Source organism: Temnothorax americanus, unplaced genomic scaffold (assembly GCF_048541705.1).
Source record: "Temnothorax americanus isolate GAGA-0224 unplaced genomic scaffold, ASM4854170v1 Scaffold10, whole genome shotgun sequence".
NCBI classification, from domain to species: domain Eukaryota; kingdom Metazoa; phylum Arthropoda; class Insecta; order Hymenoptera; family Formicidae; genus Temnothorax; species Temnothorax americanus.
In genome coordinates, this window is record NW_027509231.1 from 4,778,377 (window position 1) to 4,801,519 (window position 23,143).

General features: G+C 38.9%; 3 protein-coding genes, 1 long non-coding RNA gene and 1 other non-coding gene across 6 annotated transcripts in view; 3 read left to right on the forward strand and 2 right to left on the reverse strand.

The window, feature by feature from the left end:
- Nlg-5 (neuroligin 5) overlaps positions 1-14,677 on the reverse strand; it is a 214,539-nt gene extending 199,862 nt beyond the window's left edge. Inside the window, exon 1 of the mRNA XM_077408313.1 lies at positions 14,544-14,677. The gene's annotated coding sequence lies outside the window, so the exon portion shown is untranslated. The remainder of the gene's footprint in view (positions 1-14,543) is intronic.
- LOC143898733 (uncharacterized) lies at positions 1,566-15,630 on the forward strand. Its single transcript, XR_013257285.1, has 2 exons — positions 1,566-1,852; positions 14,550-15,630. It is a non-coding gene; the product is annotated as an uncharacterized LOC143898733 (long non-coding RNA).
- LOC143901995 (U6 spliceosomal RNA) lies at positions 15,515-15,621 on the forward strand. Its single transcript, XR_013258236.1, has one exon. It is a non-coding gene; the product is annotated as a U6 spliceosomal RNA (small nuclear RNA).
- A 667-nt stretch (positions 15,631-16,297) lies between the features above and the next one.
- Positions 16,298-19,134, forward strand: LOC143898694 (28S rRNA (cytosine(4447)-C(5))-methyltransferase). Of its 2 annotated transcripts, none has more exons than XM_077408348.1 (7): positions 16,298-16,562; positions 16,671-16,801; positions 16,886-17,025; positions 17,466-17,635; positions 17,755-18,118; positions 18,204-18,572; positions 18,656-19,134. In XM_077408348.1, the coding sequence occupies exons 2-7, from the start codon at positions 16,699-16,701 to the stop codon at positions 19,118-19,120; spliced, it is 1,611 nt and encodes a 536-aa protein (XP_077264474.1). In that variant the 5' UTR covers positions 16,298-16,562; positions 16,671-16,698; the 3' UTR covers positions 19,121-19,134. The 2 variants fall into 2 exon arrangements, with proteins under 2 accessions (XP_077264474.1, XP_077264468.1); XM_077408342.1 differs by having other exon boundaries at positions 16,694-16,801.
- Positions 19,135-19,292: 158 nt separating this feature from the next.
- On the reverse strand, positions 19,293-21,747 carry Ccz1 (vacuolar fusion protein CCZ1). Its single transcript, XM_077408356.1, has 10 exons — positions 21,560-21,747; positions 21,366-21,460; positions 21,211-21,304; positions 20,904-21,110; positions 20,623-20,798; positions 20,394-20,537; positions 20,169-20,314; positions 19,813-20,077; positions 19,620-19,747; positions 19,293-19,532 (listed from the first exon to the last, which is right to left on the reverse strand). The coding sequence occupies exons 1-10, from the start codon at positions 21,632-21,634 to the stop codon at positions 19,480-19,482; spliced, it is 1,383 nt and encodes a 460-aa protein (XP_077264482.1). The 5' UTR covers positions 21,635-21,747; the 3' UTR covers positions 19,293-19,479.
- Between the last annotated feature and the right edge of the window lie 1,396 nt (positions 21,748-23,143).

Consider the following 23,143-nt stretch of genomic DNA (forward strand, 5'->3'; position numbering starts at 1 on the left):
GCCTCGTGTCAAGAAGTTCGACACAAAGCCAAACTTCCAGACTCGTTCGCGTAATGCGAACTGCTTTCCAAAGTGCCATAAAAGCGAGAATTGTACGGAGAGTTGGGTTTATTAAGGGTTCCGGACGCAGGCTCGCGGCATCTTGATGAAATCCCCTCCGGGGGATATATATGTATACGTCTCTTGGATACCTCCGGCTGCGCGTCTTCAAAGTGGAGTGCGCAATAATTTGCATGCATGGACCGACTGGTCGTACGTCCGCGTTGTGTGTATACATATACCAAGATGTATAATACATGCGCGATATATGTACACATGCCGCTTGATGGCCACTACTACTCTCCTACACGACCCCCGTCACATAGGATGACCATAAATTATTGTAACGATTATATTGACAATTATGCGCAACGATCGAATGCGAATGTGTGTTTACCTGGACGAGGCTTGCGCGTACCCTCTCTCGTTTTAATTAATATAAAATCCCTGCGTTGGTACAAATATTGATAATATTAGTAGTAATAATATTGCTCTTTTCCTTTAATCGATTTAATCACGAGAGCCTTATAATTTTTAATTCTTAATAATATTGCTGTTTGCACATTCACGCGTGACATAAATCTCCGACGGTGATAATTGCGCTCTGATTAGATATAACCTTTCCGCAGAATTTTCAGGTCGGATTTTTATCCTCCCCATATAAGGTTGCCGAATGTAACCTTATTTTTGAAAACTGATAATAATTAAATAAACAAAACATATATATATATATATAACGCATATATTTTATAACAAAACTCGTTTCTTAATTAATTATCAACCAGTCTGAATCTGGCAACCAGTACTGGCGCAGTACTGGGCCGATAGTAATACCTATACTGGGGCAGTACCAATAGACAACGGCTGGGCCAGTACTGTCTGTCAGTACTGGGCCAAAGTTATCATCCGGCGCTGCGTCAGTACCGCGCCAGTAGTGTTTGCCAGTACAGCGCCAGTACCTAAACCCTAAACTACCACAACCAGTACTGGCCCAATACTGGGCCGATTGTAAACTTATATAAATTTTATCGGGGCGACGGCGTTCACATTCGACGTTATACATCGCCCTACGGAATTTGAAATAGACCCTGCAAATACCAACCTTCGCACTTTATGGCCAACGAAATTCTGCCTCGTTACGTTCTATATAGGATTACCGTTCAACGGGGGCTTTTCTGTCACGACAGACGGTTGATTTATCTTTCAGGTAACGATCAGCCTTCAACGGCAGTTCTACAAGAAAAAAAAAGATACTTGTTGCTCTGAAATGCGCAAAGAAACGGAGTAGCGAGACTCGTTAAATAGTTAAAATTACACCGCCTACTCGCTAAACTTTGCATCCTGAAATCTCAACTCTCAACTAAGATACTCGTAACGAATACAGCCTGGAGAGTTACAAAACTTTTAATAAATCGGATGTGACCGCTAGATATAATACAGCTGGTTTATCTGTGTGTTTTAATATTCTTTATTTGTAATATTCGTTAATCTACCGGGCCGGATAATTTTCTTGTCTCTTCTCGAGAATACAGAATTAAAGTATGAATACAACGAAGCGCGTATAACTTCGACATAAAATGTTTCTCTAATTTATTCATATGCCATCGCGCCGCACTAAGGAGCCGCTACTTGTTCTTTGCACAATGTGCAGTAATGTAACTCGAGCAATTAGTGCGAGAAGCTCTCTCGCGCGGTTGGGGAAGAGGGGTCGGCGGAGAATCGGGAGTGGGGAAACAGGACCCCCGGGGAGAATCAGCGACGGGAATGTCGAACATCCGTTGCCTTGGGTGCGGCCGAGACAGGAAGAAACCGGGTAAGAAATGGCTGCGGGCCAACTTTATGCCGCGCGAGAAAGTTAAGTCGAAGTATCATTAACCGGCCGGGAGCTAATGAGATGCACCTGCAGTGCGGAAACGAGAGCGCCCGTTACACGCGCCCCGAACTTTTCGGGTGCCTAAATGCGACGTAACTTAATGCGTATCTCGTTTAGAATAGCGCGAATATTATCATTTTTAATCTGAGCCGTATGACGTTACTGCCAAGTGAGAGAAATGACGTTGGCTAATTATTATTCGGTTAATAGCTGCACTTTACACTATTGCGATATCTTAAAATTGACGGCGGGTCTTTTTTCAAAACCCTTTTCTGCCGAAGGAGATTCATTAACTTCACTTTCGGCATCATATTAACGCATCGTTACGAGCGGCGGAAAAGCTCGTTACAAAACCCTCATGTCGGACGCCGCGGAGCGGAGCAGAATATTGAATTCTGAAAATTGACAGACATTAATTGCATCCCGTTAGTTCGAGTCCGGGTCGGACGCGCCGCGAGTCCGAAACCGTATAGACGCGTTTTCGGTAACACGCGTAATACGTTACCATTACCTCTATTTCTCTTCCTCTCTCATCGAGAGGAAACGAGCGCGGCGCGCTTTAGTTTAGTTTAATTTAGTTGGGCGTTCTCGTCACGTAGCCGCGCGTTGCACGCGCGACTTGTAAACTATTGCGGCGACACATTCAAAACGCCGATTGGGAGGTGACGAGGTGACGAGGTGACTCGGGCGGAAGTGCGAGAATAACGCGTCGGGATCGGGTTGGCTGGGTGGCGGTACCGCTCCGCGCTCGCGGGAATGTCATCGAGTGACTGTGAGTCGTGAGAAACGAGCGTAATCCTTTCGCCGAGAGAGGCTTATACGTAGACGCGGATTTCATCGAGCATTTGCTACGTCTCGCTACGAAACGCTATAGGAACACACGGCGCATTCGAAGAACGCGCTTTTGAATTTTCCCGGTCCCCGCGGGCGAGATACGGCTGCTCGGTGCGGGGAGGAGTAACGGAGTACAAGGCAATGTATTCGAGTGATTCGCGCTATCGCGAAAGTACCATTCGCGAGCCGGAAGAAGTCGAAAGGTAGTTTCGCTGACGCAAGTTTCGTCTTTGCATTTAAACTCTGTGTGCGTCTTACAAGGGGATCTTACGCTCCCGCAACTTTTCGAAAGGATACACGTGCGCGGCGTAGAAGTCCGCCGGCGTAGCCGGCGACGACCAAAGTGCACAATGTTTAGTCGTGCTGAACACGCCTTTTGATCTTCGCGATGTATCGGGATATGAGAGCGCCGGGAAGGTGGACCGAAGCCAGTCCGTTCGAGTTAGGGCACAAGAAGGAAAAGGGATATATATGATGTATATACATATATGCATACATATATGTATATTTTTTGTGTGTCTAAAGAGAGAGAGAGAGAGAGAGAGAGAGAGACGCCAGGGGTGAGGGAGATGAGTCGCGAGTGGCATCGGCGATCCACTTGAAAAATTGTGTTAAGGGGCCGTCAACCTCGGCACGGTACGGTGCAGACAAAGCGATTGGATAGGATGAAATAGCGTTTCTCCCAGAGCGTTCCTTTATTTCCGCGAGAAAGAGACAGAGAATGGTGCGATGTCCCAGCTTTCGTCCCGAGAAACTCCGCTTTGTGCGCTGAAAAGAAAATGCACTGTGCGCCACCCTGTTATGTTTGTGCGTCTTCTCTTCTCGGTTTCTTTGCTCTCCTCGTCTATCACAACACCCGGCTGCAGTCTTTTGAACGCGACCGATTGCCTTTCGGTATTATTGCTAATACAGTTAGAACGCCGTATCTTTAAAGATATAATTTAAGGGGGCTTAAGGTTGCAAAAGAATTTATACAATAGAAGAACAAATTTATCAGATAATATAAATAATGTAAATCGCATATGCGTATATTATACATTCATAAAGAAAATTAAATTATAAATTAATCCTCGACAGGTATCGAAATAGATTACGTGCTTTAAGTAATTCTATCAATGGCGCCCGAGCGCGAAGTTATTAGGTACCGAGATTAATCAAGGTAAGGGAGTATTTAAAAATACCAGGCGCGTGCGACTGTAATTATTCGCATGAAGCGAAACGTGAAATCAGTCTTTCGACTGAAGAGTACTACTCGCGTTCGCGAACCTAAATAGTAGTCATGCTTATTAAGCGCACTTAAACATCTCTCCCTTGAGTTCAGTTTCCATAAGAACGGAGGAAAGCAGCTCGATATAGGATTTTCTGTACCGGCGAGAAGCGGTGTAACTTTTCGTCTAATGCGCTAAAATAAAGTAGCGGGGAAATTGACTTACTTAAATCAGTTGACTCGAGTTGGCCGCAGAAGAGAAGGAAAACGGAGAAAAGCTACCTTCTTGCCCCGTCCTCTCTCCCTCCTTCCCTCTTCTGCCCCCCCCCTTTTCAGGGACAAAGTTTGCAGCTTGTGCCGCCGTAAAGCAACTTTGCTAATTAATAGGCGTAACAATATTAGCGTAAGCTGCGTTAGTCTGACTTTCACGGGCGCATATTATGCACTATGCATAACATGACAGGAAAATATTAGACACGTTAACGACAATGTCGTCGCCTTATAAGCGAGGGCAGGAGAGAGTACACAACGTCGTTATTGACCCTAAACTTGGCGAAGGAAGTGAACTTGAAATTGCGTTACAATGGAGAACGTGAAAGAAATACAATAGAAAGTGATGAGAAGCACTCGGCATTCGTCAATGCACAATTTTTTAAATATTCATGCAATTATAATGCAAATATTTCCGCAATTATTGCTTGATGTTTAAGTTTTACCGATAAAGATGAGATGTGCATCGCGGCAAAATATCAAGCCGCTTTGCGAATGGGTGAACGAACGCATTGTCGGCGCTGTAGCGCTATGCTTAATACGGGAATGCTGCAATTTCAATTTATGCCTCTAGCTTTCTATCGATAGATGCCATCCATCACCATCACGAAAAGATGGAATTTTAGGTTTCCATTGCACTTCACGTTCAAAGGTAAAAATGTACGTGCACGGAAAATATCTCAACAAAATGCATCGCCACCTGTTAGTGTTCGCGTACAAACGAAAATATTCCGGAATAATCACATCAACGCCCGGTGAGCATATATATTTCAACGTCCGTAAGCATCGCGCAGTTAATTTTGCAACCGTTAATTTTGGCAGAATTGCACAAATAAACACCATTGTAATGTACGCTTTTCGCTTATCGAATATTATTCTATTATCAGGTTAATAAAAATTCGCAACCGACAATTCGATTACGTTTAACATAAATTGCACGCATAAAGGGTACTAATAAAAACGCATGCTCGACTGGTTTTTAGCGGATATTCCCATGTATAATAAAATATAAAACAAATACGCACATTTTCTCGTTGCGCTCTTGCTGGGCCACATTTTTTGTTCGCATCCGAATTTAACGTGTAAATTATTACACGTAGCGGAAACGGACAGGCACTACCTAAGGAATACGGCGTATAATTTATTTTTACACAATTCGCCATTTGCATTTCAAAAGAGCGAGTATTTACGAGATAAACGATAACCTTTCTGCCAAGCACGGGCGTATAAGTGAAAAAGGAAGGCGAAAGGGGTGAAGGCAGGGGAGGGGGCGAAGAGGGGCTGACGGACGGACGTGGAAAATGAGAAGAGTTTCTGACCCCTTAGGCAAATCTACACCGTTCTCAACGGTGCGTCTGCACCGAACTACAACGTTGCAATGGCTTCGTTGCATCGGGCATCATGCACCCTCCTTCACGTTTTCCCGCCTCCCCCTCGCCTCCCCTCGCGGCCATCTCGCCGACTACTTCGCCTCCCATTGTAAAGTCCGTGTCGCGGAATTTAAAAGTCAAAGCGAATGCAGATTAGGCGTACCCCCGCCACCGGTGTGTGTATATAGGTCACCTCTTTTGTCTGTACTTTTGCACATTCCTCAACACCCCGCGTAAGCACGTGTGTGCGTGTGTATATTTTTACGCGTGCTCTTTGCGCTCTCGCGAACTATTGAAAATTCTATACCGATTTGCGAGAATCCGTCTCGTCAAGGCGGCGAGATTATCGTTGCAAGTGCGCGCGGCACGTATATAGGAATGCTAAAATCTATGAGATATGTAGCGTCGATACTACGATATGTTAACGAAATGTAAAAATCCTGTCCTGTGTCTAAATCGAATTTTTTGAGAATTTGAATTTATAAATGGCTAAAATTATAAAAATGTATAAGTAATATTGAGAAAAAGTCCTTTTCATACTTTTGAATGGATCGACATATTGAAAGATATCAAACGTCTCTTTATTGTTTCCCATCACAATATATTGGAACGAGCACTGAGTATTTGTAATATGCGGAAAGAGAGAGAGAGAGAGAGAGAGAGAGAGAAATAAAACAAAATTAAAAGGTTAATTCTTCGTTACGTTATCACGTTATTATAATAACAAGTCTTTATTTAAAACAAATCACCTTTGAAATTCCGACATATGGCAGGCATTGCAATCCAAATGCCTGTCATGTACATACACTCTACTCTGCGATGAAATACGAGGCTGATGTTGAGACTGAGTAAATTCGAGAGTAAATTTTAATTTAAATTGAATTGCGCTTTAACATTCGAATTGCATGCTTCTGAACTGTTTATACTTTATAAATATTATCATATTTATAATATTTGTAAATATCGTTATCGTAATACTTTATAGCAATTTTTATCGAAATTACTGTAATCTGTTACAATACAGAAAGATACAAGTTGTCTCTGCGTTCTCCGAATTCAAATTACGCGATTTGCTAATTGTGACAATAATTGCAACTTCCTGTTGTTTATTATTGTAATATCTCAAGACAGAGAGCCAATCGATTTCGACACAATACAGGTCAATATAACGTATAATGTATGACAATGTTGCTCAACCGTATGGTATCGATATGACAATTAGAGACTCCGCACCTCCCTACTGCGAGAGAAGCAATGGAGTGATTAATATCAATTAGTACGTACGTGAAGTTGAAATAAACATTGCATAATATACCATTTTAATTACATGGCAGCTATTTGCTGCAAACAAAGATCATATGTTTGCGCGAGAGAAATACGATGAATACGACTTTAAATACTGCAGAAGATGCTCTCTTTTGTGAAAAACGCTCGATGCCTCCCTCATCGCAGTGCGACTTTTGCTCAGAGTACTTTTTTATATTTGAACACGCGTTCCGTTCGCGAGACACAATGCAGCATTTGGACGTATGTCCAAAGGGGACGAGGAAAATGTAAGGAATAAAACGATGCACGCACGATGCAGGGGAATAAAAAGATGAAGAAATATCTACGTAATCCCGACGGTGAAAGAACATGCGAGCAAAAAATGTATGTGTAGAAATAATGCAGAGAAAGGAAGTACGCGCGAACAAGGGGTGGCGAGGAAAGATGAAAGGGGTGACATTTTCTGGATGAGGGGATGACGGCGCCGAGCGGGGAAAGAGGCGATGGTTAACGCAGGCGGTATACGCAGGCGGTATACGCAGGCGGTATACGCAGCTATGTGAAAGAAAATGAATGGGCAAAAAGTAGCAAGGTGGCAGCAAGATCAAATAAGGAAGATGAGATACACGGTTGAAAATGAGAGGAGGGACGAAGGAATGAGGTGCGGCGCATAGGCGGCGCAGTAAAGCTAAAGACAAAGGGAACGCGAAGTTTTAATAGAGCGGGGTCCACTGCGCGACAAGATAAACCGAAGGAAGCACTTTATAAATGGAGACGCAAAAAGGATGATGGGGCGAGCGCGAGGGGACAAAAAAAATGTAGCGGTGGAGCCTGAAAAACCATGATAACTGAACGCGACAAACAGGTTGAAAACAATGTGGCGCGTAAAAACAGAAGGGGGAGCGAGCGCGCAAGAAGGCTGAAGAAATAAGTTGCAGCGGGGCTGCACGTAGGCGGGTGCGGAAAAAGGTGGAGGAAAGGATCGACGGATTCAATGATGCGGTTTAAACTTTACTTTAAGCGCCGAACAAGACCACGGCGAATTTCTTCCCGGGAGCATCGCGTCGCGTCGGTCTTTTGAGCATGAGATAAGAGCAAGATAAAAGCAGCCGAGCGGCGGGTGTATAAGCAGAGATCTGGCGGAAACTTGCGAGGCGGGCGTAAGAAAGGTCGGTAAAAAGCGAGGGGTGAGCGCTAAGTGAACAGCGCACACGCAGGTGAAGAGCAGAGTGGAAACGGCGCCACAGGAGAAGGGGGGGGAATCCGGACTTTCGAGAGAATGCCTTTTCTCCCCGTCTCTCTCTCTCTCACCTTCCTCTAGCGAATGTTGAAAACTGTTGGCGATTTCCGGAAGGTTTATCCTGTCCCGCGCGGCGGGCGCAACCCGGCTGTATCTTCTGCATCTTCTCCCCGGGACAAATTTCTCACGGTTAAACATTTATCTCCTTATCGTCACATGCAACAACTTGTATCTCATGCCATTTCCCGATGTTCTCACGCAAAAAAACAAAAACGAAAGACCAATATATAGCTTATCTATGGAGAACGGAAAAGGATCTGTCGATCCCCCCTAATGGCATTAAGAGAGCATTGATTAGAGTACTTTGCAATCTGTTTAAGCGCAGAGGTACATTCATTGGAAGAAAAATCGATTTAAACGTCTTTATAAATTACATTAAGTATGCCAGTTTTAATCGAGATCACGAGATCTAATCGGATAATTTTTAGAAGAAATATCTCACTTTTAGCTGAATTTCAGTTAAAAATTGCAAATCAGATTGGTGATTAAACGCAGATATAATTAGAAATAATCATATTTTAATTCGTACTTTTAGTTAACGCTTCATTATAATTGCTACAATCTCCAAATGAAATGTACGCTCCACTTAACAATAATTATAAATTAATATGTAATCAAGTTAGAAGCGATTGCGAAATGAGAATAATTTGCGGAATTGCTATTGTAACGAACGGAGCACATTTGTATATACGCGTGCGTGAGTCCATTTTATATCGTAAATTATAGTCGAGCTGTCGAATCCAACCGATTTGCATAAAAACATAAAAAAAAACCTATAAATCACATAAATCCTTGTCGCAATCCTTCAAAAATTGCGACTTCAATAAAAATGCGGATTATGTACATTATTATAAAAAACGGACGACAGACGCATGAAAAATGCTAATGAAATACGCGAATCCTTCTTGTAATCTTAATTAGAAAAGATCATTATCTCGCACATTTTCTCGCGCTGCTCGCTCACAAATTAATATCGGTCTCGTGTTATTTCTTTCTTGAAATTTTCTAATCTTTAATGAAAATATTTTGAATAATCTATTCGTATGGCATAGCAAAATCTCCATATGCAAATGCAAAGTTCATTAATGTAAGATAGAGAGACAGACGTGCGACAACGTGAATTTCACATTCGCAACGTAAGTGTCATGGCTTGATAATAGCTATATGAATATCCATATCGTATGAAAATTTTTAATCCCCCCCCCCTCGCCATGCGCGCGCGTTATAGTCATTGCCCTCGCGTTTGAAATGAAAATCCGCGCAACAGCACATGTGTTCAGCGCGCGCTTTCTGGCGCGTTCTGAAAATGTATAACAAACGGTGGACGCACCCGGATTATGCCAAGACTTGCATAAGTTATAACAGGACACAGGATTCTGGCGATTACGTCGGCCGCGACCGACCCTGAGCTCACTTTGCTGCAAGCAAATCCATTTGAAGTCGTCTCCATGGCAAACACGGCCCCGTCCTAATCCCGTATTTTACTTCTTACAATTTCTACTTCTACGAAACAAGCTCCTTCCTCATGCGCAAAGTGCACATTTATGAGATGGGTGTTACGTTTTAAATGAAAGAAGAGGAGTTTTACCGCCACTCGATCTGAAATACTTTGTACTATATATATATATATATATATATATATATATATCTTCATTCCATTTTCTGTTTCGCCCCGATGTAAGGCCGTTACATCAAGAACGTAATATTATTTTCCAGTAAATAAATTTTCTCCCTCGCTTTTTGTGCGTTATTTGATTGGTACTTAATTCCTGTAACACTTTGCGAACACTCGATACATTTAATTTAATAATCGCGAGAGCAGACAACGCCGCGAATTTCTAGATGATAAATTATTTCGAGAAAGAATAATGAAGCAGATCAATATGATGAATAACAAGCCGATAACTTTGGTAATTTCGTTGGACCATTTTTACGACGGGAGATCCACGCTTTTGGCGTTACATTATTGAACTGAGCAATCGGCAGCACGTATGACAAGTTAAATTTTTTTTTCCGATCGACGGATCATATGTCGAGGTCCAGCGATTTTCATTTCCCTCTTCCTTTTCTTTAGAGACCGTTTCGTCCCGTGGGCTTCGGCCCGCGTGGAAAGAGCTTAATTATTTCCAACGATCGGGGCACCATGCGCTTGAGGTTGAATTCTAACGACTCGATGGATGCCGCGAAATACGTGCTTTGCGTAGTCGAATCGCGCGGGATTCGACTTGACCTGTGCTACAACCCTATGCTCGCGCGCGCGCGCTCAAGAGAGAGAGAGAGAGAGAGAGAGAGAGAGAGAGAGAGAGAGGAGCCTGCACAATTGAACAACCGGCTTTAATTGAAGTCGTGACCGCTGTTACGCTGCTACGATTATGTCCGCATATGGTAATTCATTGTGAAGCTGCAATGTGTTTCGAACATACCATGTATAGCGACACAAAGACGCTTCTCAGTTTCGAGATTCTACAGTTGGGGCGACGAAAACTTTGATTCAAAAAACTCTCCCATAATTAAAGAATTTTGTATGTTCCTTTCCCCAATTCTCTACGTCACGTGACAAAAAGAAGGATTGGGAGATATGTTCATTGCCGCGAAATAATAATTTTAGCACGTTAATTTTAACGGCAATCGAGTTATTACGTATAGATAATTCGTTACTATCGGAGGCAGCGGAATATCGGAGTAAGGTACAAAAGTATATATCGAGTTAGTATAAGATCGATAATAATTCTATTTTACACAATTACATTAATTCCGTGTCTCTCTTGCTTAAAAAGTTTCTCTTAAATCTCAAATTTGGAATCTTCAAGAGTTTTATAAAAAGAAATATGTTCAATTTTCCAATTCCTATAGTTAAACGATAAGAACTGGAGATAAAATATATTTATAGTGTGTTTTGATTTAGCTCTGCTCTTTTTTGCAAAGTGCATACGAAACAAGAGCTCTATTCTTGTAATAGTTGCAAATATGCAAATGGTTAATTGCGAATAATCGCATTTGAAAATTTCTAGAACGGTATTCTGAATAATCGTAAATACGCAATTTTCTTTTCGCAATGTTATAAATGGGTCATATTTAAAAAAAAAATACGTTTAACGAATATAAAAACAAAAGTTCTTAAAATAAAGGAGTAAAATTATATTATTGAAATTAAAATGTAAATTCTAATAAGTTAATTAAAAAAATTACTCTCTCTCTCTTGTGTGAGTAAATATTCAATATTCAAAAAATATAAATATTGAAGATATTATATTTAATGTTTCCATTATGAACGTATTATGAAAACATGATAGATTTTCCAGAGGCGAAAAATTTTTCACAATATACAACACGATTCTTTTGAAATATAACAGATAAACATTTTATTTGATTATTTCGTGTTTAAATAGAACCACAGCAAAAAATTTAATACTAATTATGGAACCATATTTAGTTCCTTAAACAAGAATATCTGCAGTACATTCCACAACTAAAGCAACTATTATAAAACTATATATAATAAAAAAATAAATCTATATATATAAAGGAAGATGTCCTGACTGACTGACTGACTGACTGACTCACTGACTCATCAACGCCCAGCCCAAACCCCTGAACCGAATTTTTAACAAAAATATATGAAATAGGGGTAGAATTTTCCGAGGATGAGTGCCACTATGTGTATAGTTTTTTGTTACCGATTTTCTGGAAACCGGTTTTTCTCTAATTTTTCTAATTTTTCGGGAAATAATTCACCGAATTTCAAAAAATTGTAGATCAAACAAGGGTAGAATTTTCCGGGGAGTGCTATGAAGTGTATAATTTTTCGTTATCGATCTTTTGGAAGCCAATATCGAAATTTTTTCAATCTTTCGGGAATTAATTGACCGAATTTGAAAGAATTGTATATGAAGTAGGGGTAGAATTTTACGACGAGCGCTATAATGTGTACAGTTTTTGTTACCGATCTTTTTGGAAAGCGGTATCAGAAGTTTGACGAATTTTTCGGGAAATAATTAATCAAATTTTAAAGAATTGTATTTAGAGAGAGAGAGAGAGAGAGAGAGAGAGAGAGAGAGGGGGGGGAAAGGGGGAGAGGGGGAGAGAGAGGGGGAAGAGGGGGCGAGAGAGACTCTTTGCGTGTCTGATTACATATGTCCTCCGGGGCGAAACCCGGGTAACCAGCTAGTATTAAATAAAAAGTTATCTGTGCATAAGTTATAGTACGAATAAAGGAATAACTTACGATTAAAGCTAATTTATGTAAAAAGACGGCCAATTTTCGAGTAAAAAAAGATGTTAGAAAGTTAATTTAAAGCAAATATTTAAATTATTATATAAATATTATAAAATTTATTAATTCAATTACAAGCTAGCTGTTTACGTTTCAAGCCATACTTGGCTCAAACAGCTTATAATTAATAATTTAATAAACATTTGCTTTTTAAATTAATTTTCTAACATCTGTTTCATTGCTCGAAAATTGGCCGCTTTTTTTACATAATAGTACGTTTTTTGCAAGTGGATTATATATCAAATGGATATTGGAAAAAAGTATTTACACTTACGTAAGTTAATCAACAGTCTTCCATAGTATACATGAAATTATTGATATAACAAGACAAGAAATTATGAGCTAATAAATAAAACTTCCTAACACATTAGCAAGAATAATTAGAATTAAAACGAGTTGTCCGACTAATTGCCTGAGCACGACTGTGTGAACGCATATGCGCCGTGTATATATTGTCCAATATTTAATTAAATAAGTGATTAATTAGCTAAAGGTTCTCGATATTAAAACTATCGAGTAAGAAGGAAAAGTGGGCTACGAGAATCAAGATTATTTACGAACGAGTTTACGTTATGTAATATTCAATTAATAATTTAATATAAATCGTACGTTTTTCGACTCTACTTTAAGTCATCTTCAGCGATCCGATGATAAATTTATTAATTAAATATTACGTAATATAAATTCAAATAATCGCGTTTGACTCTTATATATAGCCCACTCGTCCAATATTTGTAAAGAAATCGTATAGTATATTTTCCGATGTCAAAATATAATTCAAAGGCATTGAAAAATGTAAACGTTTGCTAATGCAAATACTGTTAAAAAGAAATGTTCAAGAAAATTTCAGAGCACATTTCGACCATTCGAAATATCCGTCTACTTATACGTAATATCGCGAATGAGTTCAAGAATAGAGCTCCAGATACAGATGTAACTGATGCGAAATGATTCGCTCCCAGGACGCGAAGCTGGCGAGGATAACTGAAATGTCCCTGCTGGTGAAGAAGTGCAGTCACGAAATACAAACAGATCTCGGATAATTGAAATGTTTCCGGAGTCGCGAGCGAAGAAGGTAGGAGGGGGGTCGTCGACGAACATTTCCTTTTTCGTGCTATGTAAATTGCATTACCGCGAGCGACCGTTAGATATCAGTGTCGCGCGCACGAAAAAAATCAAATTCCCTCCTGGTCGACGCGACGCGGCCATTAAACATTCATATTCTCGCGGGCGTAAACTTTAAAATTCTGTCATGAATGTCGAACTTTTCCTTTACCGCGCGGCGTCGCGCGCCCCACTGAAACTTCTGCCCCGACTTAAAGATCGTGAAATGCCGCCCGGTAAAAGAGATGTAGTCAGAATTTCTTGGCTCTTATGTAAAGAGAGAGAGAGAGAGAAAGAGAGAAAGAGAAAGAGAGAGAGAAAAGAGAAAAAGAATTCGCCGCTAATTCTATTTTCGCGCACTGAGTTTCTACTTAACCAGTTGCTTTTTAAATAATCAGCTCAGAAAAGTCTGGCAACATTTTCCTTATCCCGTATTATTAAAAATTAATTAAAAAATATTAATATTATAGTTTCTCTCAAGATATTACCAAGATATTATTAATCTATAATAATATATATAAGTATATATCTCCTATATTTAAAAAGAATTAATTTCTGGCAGTAACACACATATTTTCTTTATGCGGTATTATTAAAAATATTAATATTAGTCTAAAATAAAATTTATGTATGCAAATGCATGTATCTCTTATATATTAAAACAAAATTTATTTCTGATAGTAACACACATATTTTCTTTATGCGGTATATTGTTAAAAATTATTAATTTAAAAATATCAATATATTAGTTTCAAGATATTTCTAAGATATTATTAACGTAGAGAAAGAATTTATACTTTTGAATCGAAGAAAAATACGCGAACTAAGAGTTTCTTACATTTACAAGCTTTTATAGTCACGTTACTATTTAATTATTACGTTACCATTTCCGAAGTGGATACAAGTTTCTATACCACTTTCGCATTTAGAGAATCTTGAGTATAGAAAACATCGCATTATATAAAACGCTGTGATCTACGACGGCAGATAAAGAATTGACCGTTTACCTGTAGGGCTCCGAAGGTCCGCCCACGCCGTGGCGCCGTTGGATTTGGACAGTGGAAGCCAAGGATTCATCCTCCGACGCGTCGTTTCCTTCATCGATCGTGTCGTACATGCATGTCGCATTTATGTCTCTCACACACATGCCCGTCCACGACGCTCGACGTACGCGCGATATGTGTATCCAGAGAACGTTCAGCGCTGACGAGAAACGGCGCGAAAACATTGCCGGGCGACATTTTACGCTCCGCCGCCGCTGCTGCCGTCGCGAAAGCAAACGCGGTTAACTTCGCGTCGGCTCGGCCGACGCGACGATCGCGAACGTTCGTCGACATATAGCCACGAACGTCGGCTGCCACGCGCGTTGTTTTCCGCACGATCGATTCCGCGTCGCTGTCGGGAAAGAATATACCGAAGACACTTGCACTTGTCGCGTTCGCGCGTTTTAAACCGGCGAAATAGACGACGAGAGACAGTCGCGACGTCGCGCCGAGCGTTTCTCGTCTCACGTCTGCGCGGACTGCGCAGTGTGCGAGCAGCCTGGGGCCTGGAGCAGCCGTGCCACGAGTCGCGTGAGCCCCGTAGGGCGTGACGTCACGATGCGCGGCGCGTTCAAGAGACCTGAGCGCGACGCGCGGCATTTGACGCGGTATTTAATTTGTTCAGCAGCCGCGTAGATCGCGATTGTAATAAATATGATGGTGCAATGAAATAAAATACTTTTCGAAGATTGTGACATTACTAGTTTTACATGCGTGTAAAACGAGTAAACGAGGCTGGTTCGGCTGGTATAGCATTGTTAAGTAGAAAGATTCATTCCGCCGCTGCTGAAAATTTCAAGAATGCGTTCTAGTTCGCTCGCTGTCCGCTAGATCAGCGTTCGAGATGCATTTGGAACTCCACAAGAGTAACTTTCTCGAGAGCGTTTTCCAGTACGCCTTGTACAATATATAGAGTTGTAGAAGGGTTCTCTCTCGTACTTGCTTCGGCAGTACATATACTAAAATTGGAACGATACAGAGAAGATTAGCATGGCCCCTGCGCAAGGATGACACGCAAAATCGTGAAGCGTTCCACATTTTTTGGCAAAAATTATGAGGATTATTGAACTTTCTTTTAAATTTATTTTTGAATCTAACACGCGTGTGTGTGAAATTTTTAATTTTTTCTTTAATTATTTAATTTTGACTATTTGATACAATTTTAAATGCGTTTGTTTTACAAAATAACCTGTTACTATAATTTTTTAAATAACAAATAAAAAGATGCGATGTATATGAGTATATAACGAGACAAATAAATGAATAAATTTGGATTTTTAGTGTAATTCTCGAGCCCGGCGTTACCATCACGTGACCGAATCCTAATAATGCAAGGATGACACGTAAAATCACAAAATAATTCACATTTTTTGATAAAAATTATGATGGTTGTTAAACTTTTTTTAAATTTAAATTAAAAATTTAACACGCATGTTAAATCCTTAATTTTTTTCTTTGATTACTTAATTTTGATTACTTGATTGAATTGTAAATGTGTTGATCTCACAAAATAATCTGTTAATTTTTTTTAATAATAATGAAATAATTATGCAAAAAGATACAAAATACAAAGAGATGAAATGAAGATGGAATAAATTTGGACTTTAGTGCATTTTTGATCGCCACATGACCGGAATCGGAATACCGGATCGAAACTTGGTCCTCTCACTCCCCTCTTCACTCCACCGGAGTCAACAGTCTGCCCTCCACCCCCTCCACCGTCACCGTCACCTGCGTCACCACGTTGAAATCTTCGACCACGCTGTGACCGTAGGTTATGGCAGTTTTGTAGTATGGCATTTTGATAAAATCGATAAAATAATTTGCCGAGATATTGAATTAATTTTACAAAGCTGTTTTTAACAGTCTTATTATATAATCGAAAAATTAACATTTCGGTATTAAAGTATATTATACAAAGTTATAATTTATACCTCCCTATTGTCGCCACGTGGAGGTTAGAAACCTGAAATTGTTTACACAGTAAGTAGTACATAATTTTATATTAAAAATATTAAGTACCAGCTGGAGTATTTATCATTTACAAAATATAATTTAAAAACAAACATGTTGCAAACGGTTGTCGAATAGAAAATCTGTTAAACCGTTTGTAGGCTAGATGGGTCGCAAAGCAAAATTTGATAAAGACTCCAAGGTTCCCAGTGGTCATGGGAGGAAGGCGAAGAAGCAGAGCGATCCGACATTCCCTAAGGGAGTCCTAAGTATGAAAAGATAGTAATAAATTTTTGCTGATATTTGTACGAATTTATATGTGAAATTAGCTAATCTATCGGTTCGTGTTACAGTCAAGGAATCTAACAAATTAGGTCACCGGCAGATGCAAAGAGCAAAGAAGAGACTATTGAAGAATCAACAGCTGAAAGAAAATGCGAAGAAGTTACTTAAAAAGAAAACCAATCTGGAAGAACAGATACAGCTTAAAAATGTATGTTCCTTGTTATTACTTTCTCTACAAATTTTATATATATAAATAATCTTTTATTTAATCTAATAAAAGAAAGAATACAAGCAATTTTTGGTCTAAGCTTAGATCTAAGGCAGCTCAATATTAATTTCCGTGTATGTGTATTATTTATAATACATATACTTATATATTATAACTTATTAAACTGTGCACCGATCACCATCGGACTTGAAACCCAGTTATTGTTGGAACAATAAATCCAAGTCCGACAGTGATCGGCGCGCAGTTTAATAAGTTGGAATATATATATATATATATGCATTATAAATAATACACTGAAATTAATATTGAGCTGCCTTAGATCTAAGCTTAGACCAAAAATGGCTTGTATTCTTATTCAATTGTATATCATAACGGTCTTGTTTTCTCTTATTATTAATCTTTTATTTAATTAATTTTAGAAGGAAGATATATTAAAGCAGCAGAAACAAAAGAAAGAAAAGAAAGTAAAATTTGTCAATGACGAGCAAATGGACGAAGATGAAGAGGAAATTGATGAGAGTGACGATGATGATTTACTTCCAATAGAAAAAGCTAATAAGAAATTGAAAAAGAAGAAAGAGAAGGAAGAGTGAGTGAATTTTCAGTTACTTTTTTTATACTATAATTTCTCTTTTAAAGATTTTTCAAAATACTATTTTTATACTAATTTTTCTCTTGATGAATTTTTTTTTATTTTTTATTATATAGGAAGCTTGCCGAGGAAGAAATGGATGATATGATGGCACATCAAAGTGTGTTCTCTTTTCCGACTGAGGAAGAACTTGCCAATGTTACTAGCTTAAAAGATATTCAGCAACGAATACGAGATGTCATTATGGTATTGTCAGATTTCAAGAGATTGCGGGATGAAAATAGATCGCGTTCTGAATATACCGAACTACTCCGACGGGATTTATGTACATATTACAGTTATAATGATTTCCTAATGGAAAGATTGATGCAAATATTCCCGCTGGACGAGCTATTAGAATTTTTAGAAGCGAGCGAAGTGCAAAGACCTATGACTATCCGCGCGAATACTTTGAGAACGCGACGACGTGATCTAGCTGAGGTAGGTTTATATCTATATTGTCGACTAAATCAATATTATTTTTGTATCCATAGTAATTTACTTATAATGTCGAATCTATTTTCAGGCCCTCATCAACAGGGGTGTCAATCTCGACCCAATAGGAAAATGGACAAAGATTGGTCTAGTGGTGTATTCCTCACAAGTGCCTATGGGCGCAACACCAGAATATCTAGCTGGGCATTATACGATACAAGGTGCTTCCAGCTTCTTGCCCGTAATGGCATTGAACCCAAAAGAAAATGAAAGAATCCTCGACATGTGCGCTGCACCAGGTGGTAAAGCCTCGCACATTGCTGCTATGATGAAAAATACCGGAACGCTATTCGCTAATGACGTAAATAAAGAACGATTGAAGGCTGTCGTTGGCAATTTCCACAGGCTCGGTATTGTCAATTCTATAATCTGCAGTTACGACGGACGAAAATTCCCTACGGTAAGAAAATCTTTCTTCCGTTAGTCTCTATAGCTCGCTGTAAAGATTATGCTTTCAAAATTAATGAATGTGACAATTTTCAGATCATGAAAGGCTTCGACAGAGCTTTGTTGGATGCCCCGTGTACAGGTACAGGAGTAGTCGCGAAAGATCCCAGCGTGAAGGTGAATAAGGCGGAAGTGGATATCCAACGCTGTTGCACATTACAAAGAGACCTGTTATTAGCTGCAATTGATTGTGTTAATGCGCGTTCGGAATCAGGTGGTATTATCGTTTATTCCACTTGCTCGATTCTACCGGAGGAGAACGAGTGGATTGTCGATTACGCTCTTAAAAAGCGCGACGTCAGGTTACTGCCTACCGGCCTGGAATTTGGAACCGATGGCTTCACGAGCTACAGGCAACATCGATTTCATCCTTCGCTGAAATTAACTAAACGGTTTTATCCGCATGTACATAATATGGATGGTTTCTTTGTAGCAAAACTGCAAAAATTCTCCAACAATGTTCTTAGTCAGAAAGTTGTGGAGAAAGAAATGTCCGATTAAAATTTTCTTAAAAATTTGTCCAACAATTTTTTTTATAATCAGATTACAGGAATGCTATTATTACGTACAATTATTATTATAGCATTACTTTATCTCATTTACATATACAATTTTTTTTAATTTTTCAATAGTAATAAATAATAATGGATAATATAAAATATATATGTATATATAGAGGGAATTCACATTTTATATCACATGTGTATAAATACACAGCTTTCTACAATTACTTCACTCATCATTAATATGTATATTGCCTGTTAATAATTGGCGAGATAAAACTGTTATGAAAAGTTACTCGTGAAAATAAGGAAATAATATTTATAATTTCATTACATTATTTCATTGTTATACATTCATCAGTGGAAAAAAATACTTTTTAATTGTTTCTCACAAAGCCTCTTCACTTCATCTATAATAAACAGAAAGATTAGGCCTAATATAGACTATATTAGGCAATCATGAGTTCAAACGCATAGAATATATTGATTGTACTTACCATCAATTTCTATAATACTCGCACTTTTCTGCTGTATGACAACAAAAAATTCTCTCAAATTAGACAACTTTCCAATAACCCAATAATCACTTATGGTCTTTATAATTATTTCTCCGGCTTCCTTCATTCTAAAAGTCAATCGATTAACAGTAATTCTCATTAACGCATGTGTTAATGAATTTTGGAAACGTACCTGTTCCTATCGTTGTATATATCAGTAATGATCCTCAATACCTCAGGTGTGGTAAGTACATTAGAGCAACGTCTATTATCTAAATGTATCGTACTTTTGTACGCTAAATTCAACTTATTAAAATACAGATACTTCGTACACGATTCCGGCGTGACTATTACATGTTTAGAGCATTGCTCAGCTACAGAGCTAACTAATGTGGTTAATTGTGGCCCCAGAAAACTGTCTAAGCTTTTGAAGAAATCAATTAATAAACTAGTTTTCTCTGGAAAGTAAAAAAAATATTAATATTTTAATTTTCACGTTGATAAAACAATGTAGTTAATAATAGTTAATATATTTTAGTTTTGGCTTACTATCGACGAAGAGACATATTGTAGCGCTTAGCGCTCGATACACTACTAGGTACAACGACACAGGTTTAGTAGAGTAGTTGATAAAAACTTTTGGCGATTTTCCAATTAAACTGGACTCGTTAACGCTAGCAGGTCCGGTAACAAATCTAAAACAAAATATTTTTAATGACATTTTTACTGCAACCTCCATTTAAATTGCAACGAAAGTATAAAATCTGTTCTTACTTTCCATAGTGTGAAGTAGTGAACGGTGAGGGAGAGTTTCGAGGTATTGAGCCTCCATGCAACTCTTTTTCAAGATGAGCCGGCAAAAGAGTACTCACTAAATAATTATAAACTACTTGCATGTCCTCGGGTTCCAAGCCGCTCCTAAATCACACGTCGCATAAATTTTGTATAAAAAAGTATTCAAAATATGCTTTTTGTTAAAGAAAGAATGTATGCCTTGACTTACCAAACAACTTGGTCATTATAAAGAAATGCTGTGTATTTTACTTGTGTAAACATAGCTTCTACAAGATTCATAAAGCATTGCACTTTGAGAAACGTAATCTTGTCAAGAGGTAAGAATTGTAGACCTTGAAAAACGTCTAGTATATCACTATTACTCAGTTTTAATGAAAGTAGATACTGAAACAAATCGAAAGTGAGATAAAGTAAGGATATATATATCCTAGCATACATGTGTCTAGCTTATTTAGTTTACATTCAATAAACAAATGTGCATTTGCTTACTCGTGAATAAAAATGTTCCAGTTTAAGCTTTAACAGCATCACAGAACCACATTCAGGATCGTTAATGATAGTTTCAAAGGAACCCATGAATAATCTAAACATCATATATGTCTGCTTTAATATAGCTTGGCAAACACTGCTGGATATCTCGTCATTCTGATACTTATTACCGTCTCTTTCTTTATAAATGTATGGTACACCAACAATCTGTAAAATATCAATATAGTTAATTTGTAACTCACGCTAATTGAATTAAATGATTACTATTCATGTTGCCCTATCTGTTATAACATCTTAAAGTACGTACCATTACCATCCAGAAATTAGGCTCTGGTTGATAGTATATCTGACGTGTTTTGTGTGTATGGCAATAGTCACATGGCTGCCCAGGGTTGAAAGATCTGTAATATGATTTCTCTCGTGAGACCATTCTTCATGGAGATACATAATTGCGATACATACTCCGTAAACTTGATTATCGCTTCGCTGAGCCCTATGTTCTTGATTTGAGCATCGAGGTCCTTCTCCGGATAGTAATACAATATCTTCTTTTCCTCCTGATAAGAAAAAAAAACATGTTTACATCACAGGCAACTTATTTAAATTAAAAAAATATCACTATCTGTGTCTCTGCATACATATCCCTGTATACTTGCCTCTCCCTCTTTCTTCGCATAAGTGCCATTAAAAATGTAAAAGTGTTCCAGCGTGATCGCGGGCTTGGAAGTCATTCTATGAGTTTAAGTGAAGTAATGAAGCTAATGTAAACAGTACAAGAATTCGGTTCAAGACATATCAACTGATAGCTGCTGAAAAAAGGGATCTTGTCTTGTCAAGAGGATTAGTTGATCCTGGAGACCTCACGCGATAAAAGCACCAAGCCTCAACTACGTCGTTTCGTTCGGTAACTGCACATGGTTTGCGTCCGTGCTAATTGGCTTGTTCGCGTTGCTTGAAATCCCCAAAGATTCTTGCACTTGAAATGAGATAAATATATATTCGGCCGTTGGAGAGAGAGAAAGCGAAGATGCTGAGTGCAAAAAGTGCAAGCAACGCGAACAGACCCAATGGTTCGTGTCCGAACTCCGAACTACCTAGCGGAGGGGATATGCTGACCGCGGCGGCCACGCCACGGGCTGCGGTCCACTTGACGCTGCAAATGCTTTGGAGCTTTATTCTTTTCCTTCTTTCTTCATTGAAAGGAAAGAGAAGAGGAATGCTTCAAAGCATTTGTAGCGTCAAGTGGACCGCAGCTATGATCAGCCGGCTCGGCGCCCTGCACGTTTTTATATAAAAACTCGAAAATTTTACTTTGACCATTTTTCCAAAAAATCGCTCTGTAGCAGCTTGAAGGCGATGCTGCTGATTACGAATATGCGATAGTTAAAGTGCGATTTTCTCATTATTTTGGCCGTAATACGGATTTTACGATTTTAGTAATTAGTAATAATAAATGACTCCTGTCGACTCTTATAATTGTAAAATTTACCATTTCAGACTTTGCATCGTAATATCTCCGCTCGTATAGGGCACGTAACGGAAAAATAAAAAGACTCTTATATAAATCGACCCCAAGCTATCGATCAAGCCTACTTAGAACTTGATCCGCTCACTCCCTAGGGCTGATATCACCATATCACACAGTCTCCGATTAACGTGATTCTCCGATTAAACACACTCTGCATCTCTTTCTAACTGTCCCCCTAGAAAGAGATGAAGAGCAGTGAGTTTATAATCGGAGAATCACGTTAATCGGAGACTGTGATATATCGGCCCTCATTTTGTTAATATAAGTAGCTATCTGTTTTTACGCAATCAGAATTCCTTATTGGTTTGCTCGGCTGGTTCACGCTGGTTCACGCTACCAAAACGTCGCAGCATTCACCGCAAAATTCGAATACCTAACATTAACGCACCAAAATGATCAACATCCGATTTATTCTTTTTACTTCACTGTTTGGACACCCATAGTGATAAATATATGTTCAGTATTTTCTTTTTAACAACATTCGCGAAATTTGTTTGACGTAAAAACGATTTCTCCGTCCAAGATAATTCATTTCGGATTTTCACAAAAGTAACAGCCAATTTATTTAATTTATATAAAACCTCTATTGTGTGTGTGTGTGTGTGATCTAGTTGATCGTATTCCGAAAAGCCATACAAATTTTGAAAATGCATCCACGACTACAAAAATATGACGATATCTTTTTTTAGTTGAAGACTGTGGTCCAAGATGA